This window comes from Chlorocebus sabaeus, chromosome 19 (genome assembly GCF_047675955.1).
Source record: "Chlorocebus sabaeus isolate Y175 chromosome 19, mChlSab1.0.hap1, whole genome shotgun sequence".
NCBI lineage: Eukaryota > Metazoa > Chordata > Mammalia > Primates > Cercopithecidae > Chlorocebus > Chlorocebus sabaeus.
This window is the reverse complement of record NC_132922.1, coordinates 30,061,313-30,079,671: the sequence shown is the minus strand read 5'-3', so window position 1 is coordinate 30,079,671 and position 18,359 is coordinate 30,061,313. Positions and strand designations below refer to the sequence as shown.

General features: G+C 47.4%; 1 protein-coding gene across 1 annotated transcript in view; it reads left to right on the top strand.

The window, feature by feature from the left end:
- PI4KA (phosphatidylinositol 4-kinase alpha) overlaps positions 1–18,359 on the top strand; it is a 143,049-nt gene that overhangs the window by 42,497 nt on the left and 82,193 nt on the right. Inside the window, exons 10-19 of the mRNA XM_007974934.3 lie at positions 2,379–2,475; positions 4,702–4,893; positions 5,464–5,564; positions 6,547–6,676; positions 8,181–8,313; positions 10,861–10,956; positions 11,350–11,533; positions 11,930–12,033; positions 14,286–14,454; positions 17,700–17,750. Of these exons, the coding sequence (XP_007973125.3) occupies positions 2,379–2,475; positions 4,702–4,893; positions 5,464–5,564; positions 6,547–6,676; positions 8,181–8,313; positions 10,861–10,956; positions 11,350–11,533; positions 11,930–12,033; positions 14,286–14,454; positions 17,700–17,750 (1,257 nt within the window). The remainder of the gene's footprint in view (positions 1–2,378; positions 2,476–4,701; positions 4,894–5,463; positions 5,565–6,546; positions 6,677–8,180; positions 8,314–10,860; positions 10,957–11,349; positions 11,534–11,929; positions 12,034–14,285; positions 14,455–17,699; positions 17,751–18,359) is intronic.

Genomic DNA, 18,359 nt, shown 5'->3' with positions numbered 1-18,359 from the left:
TGTTAACTCCGCAAGTTGCATCTGGGCAGTTCCTACCTTGTCTTCAACTCTTTTGCAGGTTGTCGGTCTGCCCATTGGCCTGAGCTTTAGCTCTCTCACTTACTCACTGTAGACTGAACTTGTGGTCTCAGAGGACTTTTGTTTTCCATCATCAGTGTGTGATCATTTGTGATTGAGGAAAGATTAGGAGGACCAGGGTGAGAGCTGGGCTGGGCAGTTAGACAACTGGAGACTTATTGGGCCTGCACTTCTCCTCTGAGACCCTCCTCCTCATTGAACCAGGGCAGTTTCTGGTATTTTTTGTTTTGTAATTTGTACTTTAGCATAAACATCCATTTGAAGAAATGGTTTCATAGCTTAAAAAAACAGTTTCTTGTAATCTTGACCTAGAGTCTGCAATATACTAATCATTATCCATAACCAGTGTAATAATCACTACCAATTATTACATGCTTATTACGTGCCAGAACTTTACTCACTCACTCCTTGAATCTCACAGCAGTCCCCAGTTTACACATGGGGAAACAGAGTCTTAGCTAAGGAACTTTATTTACATAGCTCGTGAGTGATGGAACCCGGCTGTGGGCTTTGGATGGTTGGTCTCCAAGGCTCCAAAGCTTAACACTCGTGTTGTCTGGACTCCCAAAGTCAAAGCCCTGAACTGCTTTAACCTCTCGCAGTCTCGTTTTTCCATTTATGCCCTGTGAAGACCACCAGACGTTGTCTGTAAAGCCATCATTGCAGTGCTGTCAACCACAGCTCTTCCTATCAGTGCCCTCCTGGGAACTGGCATGACTCTCACACTCTCCACATGATTCTTCTTTTCTCCACTTGCTCACTCACCGTCTGTCAACCTTATACTGCATGTCCCGTCCCACTCTGGCCAACTTCTGACCCCTTAAAGATTTGCTATATTTGCAGAGCACTTTTACACTTGTCAAGAATTATAATATTAGCTGGGCATGGTGGTACATGCCTGTAGTCCCTGCTTCTCAGGAGGCTGAGGCAGGAAGATCACTTGAGCCCAGGAGTTCAAGGCTGCAGTGAACTGTGATCACACCACTGCACTCCAACCTGGGGTACAGAATGAGACCCTATCTCTGAAAAAAAAAAAAAAGAAATAAAACAAGAGTTATAACAAACCATAATTTTCCATCCTACTCGACTGGGAATGTATAGAAGTTAAGGACTGTTGTCTTTTTTTTTTTTTTTGAGACAGAGTCTCGCTCTGTCACCCAGGGTGGAGTGTGGTGATGTGATCTTGGCTCACTGCAACCTCTGCCTCCCAACTTCAAGCAATTCTTCTGCCTCAGCCTCCTTGGTAGCTGGGATTACCAACTGGGTAGCCACCATGCCTGGCTAATTTTTTGTATTTTTAGTAGAGACGGGGTATCACCATGTTGGACAGGCTGGTTGGGGTGTCACCATGTTGGACAGGCTGGTCTCGAACTCCTGATCTCATGGTCCACCCGCCTTGGCCTCCCAAAGTGCTGGGATTACAGGTGAGAGCCACTGCACCCAGCCTTTTTATTTTTTTAATTTTTTTGAGACGGAGTTTTGCTCTTGTTGCCCAGGCTGGAGTGCAATGGCACCATCTCGGCTCACCACAACCTCTGCCTCTCAGGTTCAAGCGATTCTCCTGCCTCAGCCTCCCAAGTAGCTAGGATTACAGGCATGCGCCACCATGCCTGGCTAGTTTTGTATTTTTAGTAGAGACAGGGTTTCTCCATGTTGGTCAGGCTAGTCTCAAACCCCTGACCTCAGGTGATCCACCTGCCTTGGCCTCCCCAAGTGCTGGGATTACAGGCATGAGCCACCACCCCTGGACTGGACTATTATCTTTCTTAACTCATTAGACCTTGTGCTAATTTTTTTTTTTTCAGAGGAAGAATAGTGCTGCATTTCAAATAGATTCCTAAAGAATAATTAAAAATGCGTTTTAATTACAAAACACAAATTGTATCTGAAGGTGTCCTGGCTGTAATGTCTGTCCTTGGGATGATGATGATGGACAGTGTGGATCCCTTACCCTGGTGGCCTTCGTCAGTCTTCCTCCTTCACCACTTCCCACGTCCCTGTTTAGGCCAATGATGGCCAAAGATGGCGAGCTTCAGCCACAACAAGGAGGTTCCTACTAGGGTGCAGATGGCTGCTCCCCCGCAGGCATCTCTGGACTACATGAGCCTCCTGTTTTCCTTGATCTGATGCTTAAGAGGGTGAAGACAGTAAAGTGTCCAAGTGATGAGTCGTGATAAACAGTTGCTTCATTTAGAATGCTAAGTCACAAATCACCATTCCGCAGGGCCTTGCTGTGAAGGCAAAGGGTGGGCAGAAGGGAGTTTCTGTTCTGTAGTCATGTGTGTCTGCCTTCCCTGCAGGCCAACCCCAGTGCTGATCTCTACTACACTTCCTTCAGTGACCCCCTCTACCTGACCATGTTCAAGATGCTGCGTGACACTCTGTACTACATGAAGGGTGAGGACAGTTTGCCCATGTGTTTGTGAGTACAGCAAGACTGGTTCCCAGGCCACTGTCGCATGCTAGTGGTTGCAGACTGGTACTCAGTTTCTGCTGGGGCCACTTAAAAACACATATGAGCAATGTGGTTATGTTACTGGAATTTTGGGAAAAAAACAAATTTTAAAAATCTATCCATGATCCTACAACCCTTGTACCATCAGTGATGGCTCCTTTGCTGAGTTTATTTCCTAAGGTGTTTTTCTAAAATGTGCATGTTATGTTGTCCTAAGCACACTAAGCACAGATACAGTTTTACCTACCATTTAGATATTTTAGAAAATAAAAAAAGAGGCCGGGCATGGTGGTTTACGCCTGTAATCCCAACACTTTGGGAGGCTAAGATGGGCGGATCACTTGAGGTCAGGAGTTCGAAACCAGCCTTGCCAAACAGGGTGAAACCCTGTCTTTACTAAAAATAACAAAAACAGCCAGGCACAGTGGCATGCACCTGTAATCCCAGCTACGCAGGAGGCTGAGGCAGGAGGATCGCTTGAACTCGGGAGGTGGAGGTTGCAGTGAGCCCAGATCGTGCCACTGCACTCTAGCCTGTGTGACAGAGTGAGACTCCATCTCAAAAAAATTTAAAAAAAGAAAATGAAGCACTTGTAATACATACAATCTCTTAACATAGAGATACTAGCTTTTTTTTTTTTTTTTTTTTTTAAATAGACGGTGTCTTGTTCTGTCGCCCAGGCTGGAGTGCATTAATAGCATGTTCTGGGGTCACTGCAACTTCTGCCTCCCGGGTTCAAGCTATTCTCTCGTGCCTTAGCCTCCTAAGTAGCTGGGATTACAGGTGTGTGCCACCACATCTGCCTAATTTTTGTATTTTTAGTAGAGATGGGGTTTCACCAGGTTGGCCAGGCTGGTCTTAAACTCCTGGCCTCAGATGATCCACCCCGCCTTGGTCTCCCAAAGTGCTGGGATTACAGGTGTTAGCCACCGCACCCAACCGGAGACAATAGCTTAATAGTTAACATGCACACACAGCAATTTAGCATTTTCTTCTAGTCCCTCTTTCATGATTTTTTCTTTCCCAGAAGTAAGGAAACAATCTTTTATGCATTTTACAAAATGTTTTTCCTATGCTCTCCCCTCACACTGTTGAATGTTCTTTGTAAGCATAAGTTTTGATGAGCACATAATATTTTATCAGGAAGGTATACCAAAATTTAGTAACCACTTTCCTAATCTGATTCTGAACATTCCTCGGAAGCTGAGTCATCTGGGGCCACAACAAGGGTTGAGACTCCCTAAGAAGGGGCATCAGGGATTGCCCCTGCCCTCCCCACCACCCGTGCTGTGTGTCACTGGCTGCCTTGGCTGGGTCGACTTGTGTGCATCATCGTGGTTCTCCTGAATTTTCCACGCCCTGGGGATGAGAGTTTGAAAAGTCTCTCAAACTCAGGGTGAGTGCTCTGAAGATCCAGATAATTCTCTTCTCAAGGCTGCGACCAGTTTTTACCCTTATCTGACAACCCTTTTCTTTTTTTTTTTTTTTTCTTTTTTTTGAGATAGAGTCTCGCTGTGTTGCCCAGGCTGGCATGCAGTGGCGCGATCTCGGCTCACTACAAGCTCCGCCTCCTGGGTTCACGCCATTCTCCTGCCTCAGCCTCCCAAGTAGCTGGGACTCCAGGCACCCACCACCATGCCTGGCTAATTTTTTGTGTTTTTAGTAGAGACGGGGTTTCACCATGTTAGCCAGGATGGTCTCGATCTCCTGACTTTGTGATCTGTCCGCCTCGGCCTCCCAAAGTGCTGGGATTACAGGTGTGAGCCACTGCACCCAGCCCTGACAACCTTTTTCTTAAAAGAAAAAAAAAAAAATCCCAGAAGTATCTCATATTGTCAGTGGAAGTAGTTCCAGTGACGATACTTCCCAATTTATGTGTTTTGTGTATTCAGGTTTTAGTACATTGACTGCTTAAAACACAGCATGGCTGTAACGTCCCCAGGAAATTAGCATTTCCTCTGATTGCCAGGTTGTGTGCATGTGGAGGACAGCTGTGCACTTCCTATCCAACTTCTTTCCAGTGGGCATTCTTGGACCCACAGTGGCCAGTAGCAAGTGCTACTTTTCTGGGGTTTTTGTTAAAAGGCGAAGACTGTAGCTGCTGCCAGCATTGCCTGTGTTCTACTGTAGTTTTGTTCCTAGCTGTGATGCCACACTCTTTCCTGCAGACCTCTCGACCTCTTTTGTGAAGGAGATCCATGATTTTGTGCTGGAGCAGTTCAACACGAGCCAGGGGGAGCTCCAGAAGATTCTACATGACGCAGACCGGATCCACAATGAGCTGAGCCCCCTCAAATTGCGCTGCCAGGCTAATGCCGCCTGTGTGGACCTCATGGTGTGGGCTGTGAAGGACGAGCAGGGTGAGACAGACTGCCTTGCCTCTCATGTGAGCTCCAGGCATGCCCCAGAGGCTTTCTTCCCACAGGTTTCCCCAAACGACTTCTAGAACGCTTGGCTCTGTTACTAGCAGGGGCAGTTGCGGTAGACCTCCAGGGCACGTGCAGAGTGAAGCATCAGCCCCTGCTGTGCTCTGTACATCTGGTGTCCTGTCCTGCACGGAGGGCACTGGACCTGGGAGGATGGGGATGCCCGTGGCCTCAGGGCCCGTGTGTGCTCTCTGTTGCATCTCGCTGGTTCTTTAGGTTTTTCTGTGGTGACATGGAAGCTCAGTGCCTTCAGGTGAAGTGTTTTTCTAGGGGAGGAGTAAAATGGGAAGTTTTCCTGTGGAATGGACACTGCGGGGACGAGGGGTCTTAGGGCCAGCGGAGGAGAGAGAGAGTCACACACTGTGTGACCTCTCAGTATGAATAAGCCCCGCCTAAAGTATGTTGCTGGGATTTTATTAAATTCTGTGCTTACTTGGTGGATAAGTGTGTTAGAAAGACTGGCCTGTGCTGATCACTCATCTCCTCTTCTGGTTTTGAATTAAGGTGCGGAAAACCTTTGCATCAAGCTCTCTGAGAAGCTGCAGTCCAAGACGTCCAGCAAAGTCATCATTGCTCACTTGCCCCTGCTGATCTGCTGTCTGCAGGTCAGTCTCCCTGAACCCAGAGAGGCTCAAATCCCATCTGTAGGGCTTTCCTCTGGTCACGCTGTTGCTGTTCAGGCTATGTTGGGCACACCAGCAGTGGAGACCATGCGGGTTCTGTCTTTAGAAGCTTTAACCAGTGCCTGCTGTGCACAGTTCATCACTGAGTGTGGGCTGCCCCCTACAGGATGCCAGGGCTTTCTGCAAGTGGCATCTGGGTGCAGCTGGTTCAGTTCTCATTTGTTGTGAGGCTGTGGGGCCATTCCCAAGGTCTGTGGGGGAAGGACTGTTGACTGTGCCATGGGGCCACGCAAGGGGACATCTTCTGACACCGACAGTGCTGGCTCTGCTCTGCCAAGACTCTTACCTTGTCACAATCCCACTAACTCCACACCTGCCATTGTTTAAAAATTCTATTTTACCCCTTTCTTTAGTTTGCTTCCTAAAGAGATGAGCACACTTTAACAATCTGTATCCTGTGGCCAGGTGCGGTGGCTCACGCCTGTAATCTCAATACTTTGGGAGGCAGAGGTGGGAGGGCCGCTTGAGCCCAAGACCAGCCTGGGGAACATAGTGAGACCCCATCTCTACAAAAAATTTAAAAAATTAGAATGTTAGGGATGATGGTGTGTGCCTACAGTCGCAACTACTCAGGAGGCTGAGGTGGGAGCATTGCTTAAGCCCAGTAAGTCAAGGCTGCAGTGAGCTGTGATCGTGCCACTGCACTCCAGCCTAGGTGACAGAGCAAGACCCCGTCTCAAAATCAAAACAAAAAAACAGTAGTTGATGTCCCCTATAGGTGGAGGAGAACCAGCACCATCCCTTCCCTGTCTTTTTATGTCCTAGGCAGGTGGCCTGTGGGAGCTCTGACCTTGGAAATTTTGGGTCAGACTTGGGTACTGAAGGGTTGAGCATCTCCCTGCTCAGGGCCTACTTAGATGGTCCCACACCAGAGGCCATGTGACAGGTTGATGGTGTGTTGCAGGGTTTGGGCCGCCTGTGCGAGAGGTTCCCGGTGGTGGTACACTCTGTGACACCGTCCTTGCGAGACTTCCTGGTCATCCCGTCCCCAGTTCTGGTGAAGCTCTACAAGTACCACAGTCAGTACCACACAGGTAATAACAGACCGTGTGCCCTTCAGGCCCTGAGAAAGGGACTGTGTGAGCCCCACACAGGTTTCATGACTGTACCTGGGCACATTCCTTCGCCACACCTTTCCTTCTGTCTTTCCCTCTGCGTCCTCTCGAAGCTCCAGGCCTTTCCTCCCCAGTCTTCTCTCATCCTATATTCATGTTACCACCAAAGGCCCCTTCAAATCCTGTTTTCTTTTTGACATCTCTCACTGTGGAAGTCTGAAATGCAAATCCTATGTGCCCCAAACACTTAGCCAGGGGCCCAGTCCCTGCTACCTCTACGAGAATGGATTATGATGTTTCCACGTATGATGAAACAATAATTAACATTAATTAGTTAATTAAACACCTACTGTGTGCTAGTGGCTCTGATGTAGTATCACCCTGTTACCCACAGTCTCATGAAGGTGGCCGTTTTTTTTTTTTTTTTCTGAGACAAAGTCTTGCTCAGTCACCCAGGCTGGAGTGCAGTGGCGTGATCTCGGCTCACTGCAAGCTCTGCCTCCCGGGTTCACGCCATTCTCCTGCCTCAGCCTCCCGAGTAGCTGGGACTACAGGCGTCTGCCACCATGTCCAGCTAATTTTTTTGGAATTTTTAGTAGAGACTGGGTTTCACCATGTTAGCCAAGATGATCTCGATCTCCTAACTTGGTGATCCACCTGCCTTGGCCTCCCAAAGTGCCGGGATTACAGGCGTGAGCCACTGCACCCAGACCGTTTATACATTTTTTCTTTTTTTTAACAGAGTCTCGCACTGTTGCCTGGGGTGGGACTGCAATGGCGCGATCTCAGCTCACTGCAACCTCTGCCTCAGCAATTCTCCTGTCTCAGCTGTTTTTATCTTCCCCTTCAGATGAAGACTTAAACTCAGAGCATTTTAAAGATTTAACCAGGCGTGATGGTGCTCATCTGTAGTCCTAGCTACTCGGGAGGCTGAAGCTGTAGGATGACTTGGGCCCAGGAGGTTGAGGATGCCGTGAGCTGTGATAGTGCCACTGCACTCCATCCTGGGTGACAGAGCAAGACCCTATCTCAAAAACAAACAAATAAAAAACAAGACTTCCCTGAACCTCATAGTGGGGAGGGTTCTCTCAGTCTGTAAGGTCCCTGCTCTCCCAAGTGTCCCCAGCCCTTCCAGGCTTTGTCCATATTAGTGAGATAACTCCAAGCCCTGGGCCATGCCTCACTTGCCCTCAGGGCTGCCTTTGGTGGTTGGTCATCAGTACTTTTGAACAGTTTATTGAGAAATTGCTGGTTTTCTATATTTATCACTTTGTAACCTGAATATTCTTCCTTTTCATTTAAACATATTATTTCCTGTTGGTCTTAGACTCTTCTGTTTCTGATATATTTGGGTCAGATGTTTTTAGAGTGATCATTTTGCTTTTATAAATGATCAGCATATCACCTTGGTTTTTGAATTACAAAGAAGGTGCTGGAAAATAATAGGCTTAACCAGCTATATATTTGAATTTTTTACTTTCAGTTGCTGGCAATGATATAAAAATCAGTGTGACCAATGAGCATTCCGAGTCAACCCTGAACGTCATGTCGGGTAAGAAGAGCCAGCCCTCCATGTACGAGCAGCTCCGAGACATCGCTATTGACAACATCTGCAGGTGGGAAGCCGGGCAAGTGGCGAGTAGACGGTAGTGCTCCAGACAGCGGGTTATTACAAAATAAGAGACATTTATACTGGTTTTTTTTTGAGATTGAGTCTCTCCGTGTTGCCCAGACTGGAATGCAATGGCACAATCTCAGCTCACTGCTACCTCCGCCTCCTGGGTTCAAGCGATTTTCCTGTCTCAGCCTCCCCTGAGTAGCTGGGATTACAGGCATCCACCACCACGCACAGCTAAGTTTTGTATTTTTAGTAGAGATAGGATTTCACCATCTTGGCCAGGCTGGTCTTGAACTCTTGACCTCAGGTAATCCACCTGCCTTGGTCTCCCAAAGTGCTGGGATTACAGGTGTGAGCCACCACACCCAGACCATTTACACATTTTTTTTTTTTTTTGATACAGAGTCTCGCACTGTTCCCTGGGGTGGGAATTCTATGGCGTGATCTCAGCTCACTGCAACCTCTGCCTCAGCAATTCTCCTGCCTCAGCCTCCCAAGTAACTGGGATTATAGGTGCACACCACCATGCCTGGCTAATTTTTTGTAATTTTAGTAGAGACAGGATTTAACTATGTTGGCCAGACTGGTCTTGAACTCATGACCTCGTGATCCGCCTGCCTCAGCCTCCCAAAGTACTGGGATTACAGGCATAAGCTGCCACACCTGGCTGCATTTATACTTTTTTAAAGCTTGTTTCTGATTATTTTAAGCCTACACTTGATCTGTAAAGAGAAATTATTTCATATTTTGCTTCTTTTCTTTTCCTGATCATAAACATAATAAAAGGCCTGGAGCAATGGCTCACGCCTGTAATCCCAGCTACTTGGGAGGCTGAGGCAGGTGGATCATGAGGTCAGGAGTTCAAGACCAGCCTGGCCAATATGGTGAAACCCCGTCTCTACTAAAAATACAAAAAATTAGCCGGGCATGGTGGTGCATGCCTGTAATTCCAGCTGCTTGGGAGGCTGAGGCAGGACAATCACTTGAACCCGGGAGGCAGAGGTGAGCTGAAATCATGCCATTGCACTCCAACCTGGGCAACAAGAGTGAAACTCTGTCTCAAAAAACGTAATAAGAAAATCTTCCTTTTTTTTAAAAAAAAAAAACAGAGTCTTGGGCTGGGCGCGGTGGCTCAAGCCTGTAATCCAAGCACTTTGGGAGGCCGAGATGGGCGGATCACAAGGTCAGGAGATCAAGATCATCCTGGCTAACCCGGTGAAACCCTGTCTCTACTAAAAAATACAAAAAACTAGCCGGGCGAGGTGGCAGGCGCCTGTAGTCCCAGCTACTCGGGAGGCTGAAGCAGGAGAATGGTGTAAACCTGGGAGGCGGAGCTTGCAGTGAGCTGAGATCGCGCCACTGCACTCCAGCCTGGGCAACAGAGCGAGACTCTGTCTCAAAAAAAAAAACAACAACAACAAAAAACGGAGTCTTGCTTTGTCACCCAGTCTGGAGTACAGTGACCTGGTCTCGGCTTACTGCAAGCTCCACCTCCCAGGTTCACGCCATTCTCCTGCCTCAGCCTCCTGAGTAGCTGGGACTACAGGTGCCCGCCACCACGCCTGGCTAATTTTTTTGTATTTTTTTTTTGGTGTTTTTTTTTTTTTTTTTTTTTTGTAGAGATGGGGTTTCACCATGTTAGCCAGGATGGTCTCAATCTCTTGACCTCGTGATCTGCCCACCTCTGCCTCCCAAAGTGCTGGTATTACAGGCGTGAGCCACCGCACTTGGCTAAAAAATTCTTACTAGAGAAAAATTGTAATGTATAGAAAAGTAAAAAGACAAGGATTACCCATTAGCTCACCATCCAGAGTAACGTATCATCGTATTTTCCTTACCTTGTTTTCTGTGGAATATTTAATATAAATGTGAGGTTTTTAAATATGATCAGGTACCCCTTGCTGCCCAGACTCCTGCACTGTGGACTCTTGTTCTTCCAACTTGGGAGCCAAATACAGTCTGATTCCATGCAAATGCCTCTTTGCCTGGATTCTAGTTCCTTGCCCTTGGAAGGTAAATCAGGATGGCAGCTTGTCTGTCAGACTCAAACTGTCCTCTAAACTCTGGCCTAGGAGCCAAACAGATGTGGAGAGCTAGGACATCTTACAAGATTTTATGTTTTTAGGGGCTTCACATTTTTCCCCTTTTCCCTATAACATAAATGTTTCTCCTTACCATGAAAACCTTGGTATATATTTGTGATGTTTCCTCTGCTATCTTGGGACCATTTGTCTTTTCAATCAGTCTCTGTGACCTTGAGGAACAGTACAAGGGATTGAAATTGGAATTAGAGTGAGCATGATATTCCAAAGGAAACTGTTCTGGGCAAAATAATGAAATTATTGTTTCTGACTGAGATATTTATCAAGTGGGCAAAATCTGGAGTAATTCTTTGAATTCATTCTGTGTTATGACCTCCAATTTTGGGGGAAGAAAATTTGAGCAGTTCTTTAAACTTTGTAGGCCTAAGGAGGGAAAAATTAAAAAACAAAAAACCTATCTTATTTTGATGCCTCAATGCCACATGGGTTTTCTTGCTCCTCAGGTGCCTGAAGGCTGGATTGACGGTGGACCCAGTGATCGTGGAGGCATTCTTGGCCAGCCTGTCCAACCGGCTCTACATCTCTCAGGAGAGCGACAAGTACGCCACCATTCCTGTCTCTCAGAGACAACCCATCATTCTCAGCAGGCTTGTGTGGGGCTCCTGGCATTGTGCATATGGATGCATCTGTCCTTATCTCCTTGCCTCAGAGCATAGGCATGCATCAGGGTTGTCACAAGATTTAAGGTGAAGTCCACCTTGGAACGTACTTCCTGGACCACTGTGTGGAACTCGAGAAAGAGCTTTGTCATCCAGCCTAGTACCTGGGGCTTGCCTTTCTGCCGGTGGTTAAAATCCTAGACTGTCAGTTTCAGATGAACACTTCATCAAGACTGTTAGGAAATTAAGGTCTAGATCGTAATCTCTTGGTACTGTTTCACTACTGCATGTTGGAGGACTGTTGCTAGGGTGCTTCTGTTCTTCCTTCTGTAGGGACGCTCACTTGATTCCCGACCACACAATCCGAGCCTTGGGACACATCGCGGTGGCCTTGAGGGACACCCCGAAGGTCATGGAGCCCATTCTGCAGATCCTGCAGCAGAAATTCTGCCAACCACCCTCCCCTCTCGATGTGCTGATTATTGACCAGCTGGGCTGCCTGGTTATCACTGGAAATGTAAGGGAGGCCAGAGCCGGGACACCACTAACCCTGTTACATTACAAGCTACATTAAACTCTTGACTGTAAGGGATGTGCAAATACAGATTAAATACACCTTGCAGATGAGCTAAATGCTGACAACTGTTTTAATACCGAGTAGTAAGAATAGTATAAAGTGCTATGAGTGCTGGGGAAAAAGAGGTTTAATTTCTTGTTGGTGTATTATAACAGAATATTTGAATCTAAGCCATGTTCCTTTTAGCTTTTAATTTGAGGTTTGATTAAAACTTTAGAAATGGATGATCTTTGGGCTGTTGTGCCCCATGATTCCAGAGCTTTCCCTCTGGGTGATGACAGGAGGGGCCTCATGAGGGCATCCTGCATGGTGACAGTGCCCCTCGCTCTCTCCCAGCAATACATCTATCAGGAAGTGTGGAACCTCTTCCAGCAGATCAGTGTGAAGGCCAGCTCTGTTGTATACTCAGCCACCAAAGATTACAAGGACCACGGCTACAGGTAACTGGACTTCATTGTCACTTTTTTATCGTGACAGTATTTAACTTACTTTGAAAATGTGAGGTTTGTGAATTTGTCTCTTAAACTCTTCTTACAAGAACACTATATGCTACAGATCAATGCACACATAAGGGGGGAAATGAAAACCCAATGTGCCCCCCCGCAGAGGTGGCCATCGAGCATCTCAGCACACGAGATCTCAGCTCCTGCCTCTCCTTCTGATCGGGCCCATGCTGCACGTGCAGCTAACCTGCTTTTTTATGGGGCAGCACATCAGCCACACCATGAATGATCCTGCACAGGTTGCCTTTAGAGGTTGCGGAGCATCCCATCCTGTAGCAGAACCAAGATTTAACCAGCCAGTCTCTAGTTTGGATGTTAGGTTGTCTTCCAGTTTTCCCACTAATAAATGCAGCATTGACAGCCTAACAGCTACGTATCTCTGAGCATCTTTGATGCTTTCTGTGGGTTAGATTCAGAGAAGTAGGATTTTGGGTCCAAGGAAGTAGGTGTTAAATGTCTTTGAACATTTGATACTTGTATAAAGTCTGACCAGTTTTCCCTGACAGACGGAGAGATGCTTCTTGGCTATTCCTTACTCTCCTCTAGGAATGCCTTAAGGACAGGGACATATTCATCCATGTTTGGAAGAGAGGGAAGGGGAGAGGTGAAGTCAGATGAGGACAGGAGGCTGGGGAGGGAAGAAGAGAGCCCTTTTGCAGGCATTACTCTTCTTGACCTCTAGGCTCCTCCCTTCTGACTGTGAAGTCCAGGCCTTCCTCTGAGATTCTCTCCACGTCAGTTTAGTGGGTGGGAGTGCAGCTGTGGAGCCATGCCATGTGGCTGCATGACTTCAGAAAATGCTGAACCTCTCTGTGCCTCAGTTACCTCATCTGCCAAGTGAGAACCTGCCTGCAGTTGGGAATGAGACTGCATACGTTAAAGTTCTCAATCAATAGAGCTGTCTCTCATATCGATACTACTTCATTGCCTTCTTGCTGCCACCGTCATGAGCCCAGGCTACTAGAACAGCCTGAAGACTGGATTGGGGATGGGGTCAGGCTCTCCTTTCCGTCTTCCTCTGTCCCATTCTTTGCCGTGGAACCTGCATACAGGCTAACACGTTGCTTCCTTGTGCCTGTGTGACTGCTGGGCCCTTTCTCCAGGGGCCTCCCCAGCTGCCTCCCCGGTTGCCTTTGCTCCCACCCCTCCTAGGTGTTCTGCCATGCCTTACCGTGAGTCTGTAGCATCTGCCAGTCTTCATCCTTCCATTTCTTCAATTCTGGCTTAGCTTGCCTCTCTTTCCATAAAACCTTTTCTCATATTGCCACCAAAAATGGTTTGTCTTCTTCCTCACCAGCAGAAGCATTTACTGCCCTTTGTTTGCCCTTGACCTACCAGGTGTTACCTAACTGCAGTGCCTTTTGCTGTGGCTGCTGTTGCTCTGGGATTTCTTAGTGGGGCAGACGACATGCTCAGTGCTTCGCATGGTGTTTCACTCTTCCCATGATCCTACGAAGAGGAATTATTATCCTTGTTTTACTTAGGAAGAAATTGAGGCTCAAAGACTTAAGAGACTTACCTAGGGTCGTGCCGCTTGGACGTGACAGAGTCTGGCAGTCTCCGGGGCCACAGAAGCCTGGTTGGCTTCAATGGTTCAGGTTTTTGGCCAAAGGGGCAATGTCAGCTTCACATCCGGCGTTTACATGGGGCCAGCCAGGATCCTGAGGCAGGACCCTGGAACACTTCCTGAGCATTCGATGTGAAAAAATGCTGACATTAGCTCCAAGGTGGAGGCAGCGTTAGGGAGAAGCTGGTCATGAAGTGAAAGTTCTATGGGTGGTAAATGATGCATTAAGGCTCTTGGTGATTTGTGGGGGGAAAGCGAGATCCAACCTGGAATGCCTGGGCATGGGCCCTTTCGTTTTCAGCCCTGAGGGAAGTGTCCTGAGACCCTCACAGGTCCCCAGTGTTGCAGATGCCTGGAACTTAGTCTCCTGGAGGTCCTTACTACATCTCAGGAGAAAGGGTTACAGTCATTTCTGCAGCAGTTGAGTTTCTTTTATGGGCTGTTTTTCACAAAGATGACGTGTCCTTCTCCACTTGAGATTCCTTTGGTTTACAGACACTGGGAGGAGTGTGCTAAGGCAGGCTGGGCCTGGCCCGCTCAGCTCGCCTCACCCCTGCAGTGCTGTGCCTTGGGGATGGTTGAGGGCCTGGCAGTGGCTGTTATTTTACTCCTTCTTTTTCAGGCATTGCTCCTTGGCAGTGATTAATGCCCTGGCCAACATCGCGGCCAACATCCAAGACGAGCACCTGGTGGATGAGCTGCTCATGAACCTGCTGGAGTTGTTTGTGCAGCTGGGGCTGGAGGGGAAGCGAGCCAGTGAGAGGGCAAGCGAGAAGGGCCCTGCCCTGAAGGTAGGAAGGAGGATGGCTGTGCCTTCCCCATCAGTGTCCCATCCCTGCTGGCCAAGGCTTAGTCTCCAGGCACCATCTTGGTTGGAATATGGCCCTTTCTTTGTTGAGTGATTTAAATGTGCCTGGTAGAATGCAAGTAAGCAGGGGTGGGGTTCTTTCTCAAGGATGCTGGCAGGGATCGGGAAGAGGGCAGCTTTCTCACTGAGTTATATCCAGCTCATGGTAGCTGCCTTCCCCATCCCAGGGTGGTGACATGACAACAGTCTAGCCTCAGCTCCCCATGGGCCCCTCTCTCTCTCCTTGGCTTCTTCATGAAGCCCGGAGTGGTAGCTGGGCCTAGGAGGACTTTAAGGGCCCATCATCAGAACGCAGCGGCAACATGAGAAGGGCCAGAGTTCACCTAATCTCAGGCCACCCAAGGAAGACAGGTCCACTGAGACAAACAAATGTCCTGTCTTGAATGCCCAAATACGTTTGTGGTGGGGCCGAGGCAGGTGAGGCCTCTTCTTCCATAACTCCCCAGTAGCATGTCACATGGGCACTAGTCGCTCTGCCGTGTTGGGAATAATGCTTAAAATGTTAAGGAAATTGAATATTTGAACAAAAGATATTTAGTAAAGCAATGTTATTTTTTTTTTTTTTTTTTTTTTTTTTTTTTTGAGACGGAGTCTCGCTCTGTCGCCCAGGCTGGAGTGCAGTGGCGTGATCTCGGCTCACTGCAAACTCCGCCTCCCGGGTTCACGCCATTCTCCTGCCTCAGCCTCCCGAGTAGCTGGGATTACAGGCGCCCGCCAACTCACCCGGCTAGTTTTTTGTATTTTTAGTAGAGACGGGGTTTTGCCGTTTTTTAGCCAGGATGGTCTCGATCTCCTGACCTCGTGATCCACCCGTCTCGGCCTCCCAAAGTGCTGGGATTACAGGCTTGAGCCACCGCGCCCGGCCGCAATGTTATTTTTGTGTAGAGGGTGTCTTTTTGGCTAGTTGTTAGGAGAGCATATTTGAATAAAGAGCATGAGAATTTTAATTTTTGACGCAAGTTTTGTTTTTGTATTTTTTTATTGACTGGGGTTGGGTCGTATAGTTTAAACTGATTTTGGTTGGCTAAACATTTGATTTTTAAAAACAGGGTGGGTATGTAAAAGAAAGTGGAGAGAAAAGGGAATGGGGTGTTTGTAATGAGCTAGAAAGCTGGTTTTTTTTTTTTTTTTTTATAAGGAAAGGCATGTGAGTTGGTATTGATAACGCTTGGTACTGAGGCGTGTTGAGGCATTTAATAAAGGCAAAAAGAAAAAGAAGAAAAAGTGTGGGGTACTATAAATTAAAAAATAAAAGATGGATCAGATTATTTAAAGAAAAACCCCATTGTATCCCACAACCATATCTCTGCTTCCACCCTGTTTTGTCATTTTCTCTCCCTTCCCTTCCTTCCTTCCTCTTCCCCCAGACAGCTATTGTTTACCTACTCTCTGCCAGCTACTGTCCTAGGTCAGGGGTCAGCCCACTTTTTCTGTAAAGGGCCAGAGTATAAATATTTTACGCTTTGCAGGCCATACAGCCTCTGTTGTAACTGCTCAACTCACCTCTTCTATGGTTACCTGTTTGTGAACGAACAGGTGTGACTGTGCTCCTATAAAATTGTATTTGCAAGAACAGGCATTGGGTTGGATTTGGTCCGTGGGCCATAGTTTACCAGCCCTTGCTGTAGATGAGGGTGTTACAGAAGTGAACGAGACAGACAGGGTCCTCTCTGCCTGTGGGGCTTAGTGGGAGAGTGAAACAGGGCAGTGTAGTGAGGGGCACTTTAGATTGGGCTGGTTGAGAAGGCCTCTCTGAAGAGTGACATCTGAGATGACAGCTGCATGGAGGAGTCCACCTGTGAAAGTCTCAGTCAAGAGGGAGTGGCTAGTGCGAGCAGGGATCCTAAGACTCTTGTCCCTAATTCGGCCTTGCTATGCCGGGCCCTCCGACAGTGATGTGGCTGAGTAACTTCCCAAGTCTCCCAGCGGGGTACACAGCTCGGACCACCTCAGTGCACAGGAAAGAAGCGTGTCCTGCATGTCTAGCGGGACCTTAGGCATCAGGATAAGAGGGGGGTGCTGATGATACAAGGTGGTGCTGCGCACCTGAGAAAGCAGAGGCTGTAACCTGTCTTGAGGGGTGTTTCAGGAACCTGCTTTCCCCTGGAAATTGGACCTCAGTGCCTCACCTTGTGGAGGACAAGGAGCTGTAATTATAAATTAAACTAAGATCTGTGGGTTGTTCTCCATCATCACGCAGCCCTTAGGCTATCGGTTTCCCAGAGGGGACCAGGCAAGGCCACTCTTGTGGCCCCCAGCCCAGGGAAACCAGCTTGGCATTCTTTGTAAATTTTCAAAAAAATGTTTGTGGGTACATAGTAGGTGTATATATTTACAGCTTGGCATTCTGTCCCCACCACTGAAGTGCTGTGTGGCTTTGGCAAGCTATTGAGACCTCCCATGAATCTCCCCAGAAGTTAATGCATGTGAAGCACTCAGCACGTGCCTGGCTGCAGTGGATGCTCAGGGTCTTCAGCTGCTGTCGTTATTATAGATTAAGAGCATAAATCACGTCGGCTTAGGCCAGTGCTTCCAGAATTTTTACTAATCACTGTGTACTGAAGATTAGCTACATTTGTGTGTCTAGCCAGGGAGTCTTTTATTGTTAAGTAACCCCCCCAAAATTTCCCTAGCTTGGAAAGAATATATGTTTATTTTAGAAAAGATACAGAAGCCTATAAATAGTAAAGTAAGAAGCACTTATTCCTTGATTGAGATGACATAATCATTACTAACACTTTGACAGATTTCTTCCTAGCTTTTTTATGCGTATGTATTTATTACATAATTGGGATTGAGTCATAGCACAGTTTTAAATCTTGCCTTTTTTTTCATTTGACATGTGCTGTGGGCTCTTTCCATGGTGACTAAATGCTTTTCAGAAAGTTGTATTTTAAACGACTGTGTCATATCTAATTATACAGAAGTGCCATGATTTATGTAATCATTTATGTAACCATGATTTATTTTTCACATTTGTTTTCATTTTTTGCTGTTAAAATTATGCTGGATGAGCATCTCTATGCCTCTCTCTGCATACCTCTCATCATTTCTCTTAGATTAAGACATTCCAGGTTTACATAACACTATGTTGTATCTTGTGGTTTGTTTTTTTTTAAATAAAAGAAACATATACTCTTTAATGACAACAATTCTGTTCTTTTCTAGGCTTCTAGCAGCGCAGGGAACTTGGGAGTACTCATTCCTGTAATAGCTGTGGTGAGTATTCATTAATTGAATGATGAAACTGCAGATACTGTGTTCATGCTTTGAGTCTTGCCTGGTGACGCACAGTAAATTCCTTAGAAAGGTGCAGTGTTGAGGCTCCTGTGCCTCTAGATGTGACTGCTTCAGCCATCACCAGCTCTTCCATGACAGCCCTGTAGGTGTGTCCACCGTGACACACTCTTCACTCCCTTTCTCCATGCCCTGCCCGAATCCCCTCAACCAATTGACAAGAGCACTTGCTTTGGTTCCCTGCTATGTGGCTCCTAGGTCCTAAATCTGACTCCACTTTCATCCTGTGTCTCATGCCCTCGTGACTGATGGTGGGCCGGCTCCTGCTTCCATCCCTTCCTTGGATCCTTCCTGCAAGTGCAGGCCTGGAAGCCTCTTGTTGGCGCTCAGACCTCAGAGTTGTGGCCCCAGTCTCCTTCAGGGGGCGTTGTTGGCATGGCGGACACAGTCCCTGCCTCTTCTGCGGCACCATCATGTTGGAGAGCCTGTTTCCATCCTGTCCTGTCCCAGCCTGGGTCTGCTTCTTCCCAGATGACTTGTAGAAGTTGTTTTTCCCTTTCTTCGTCAGTCCTAGCTGCAAGTCCTAAGCCC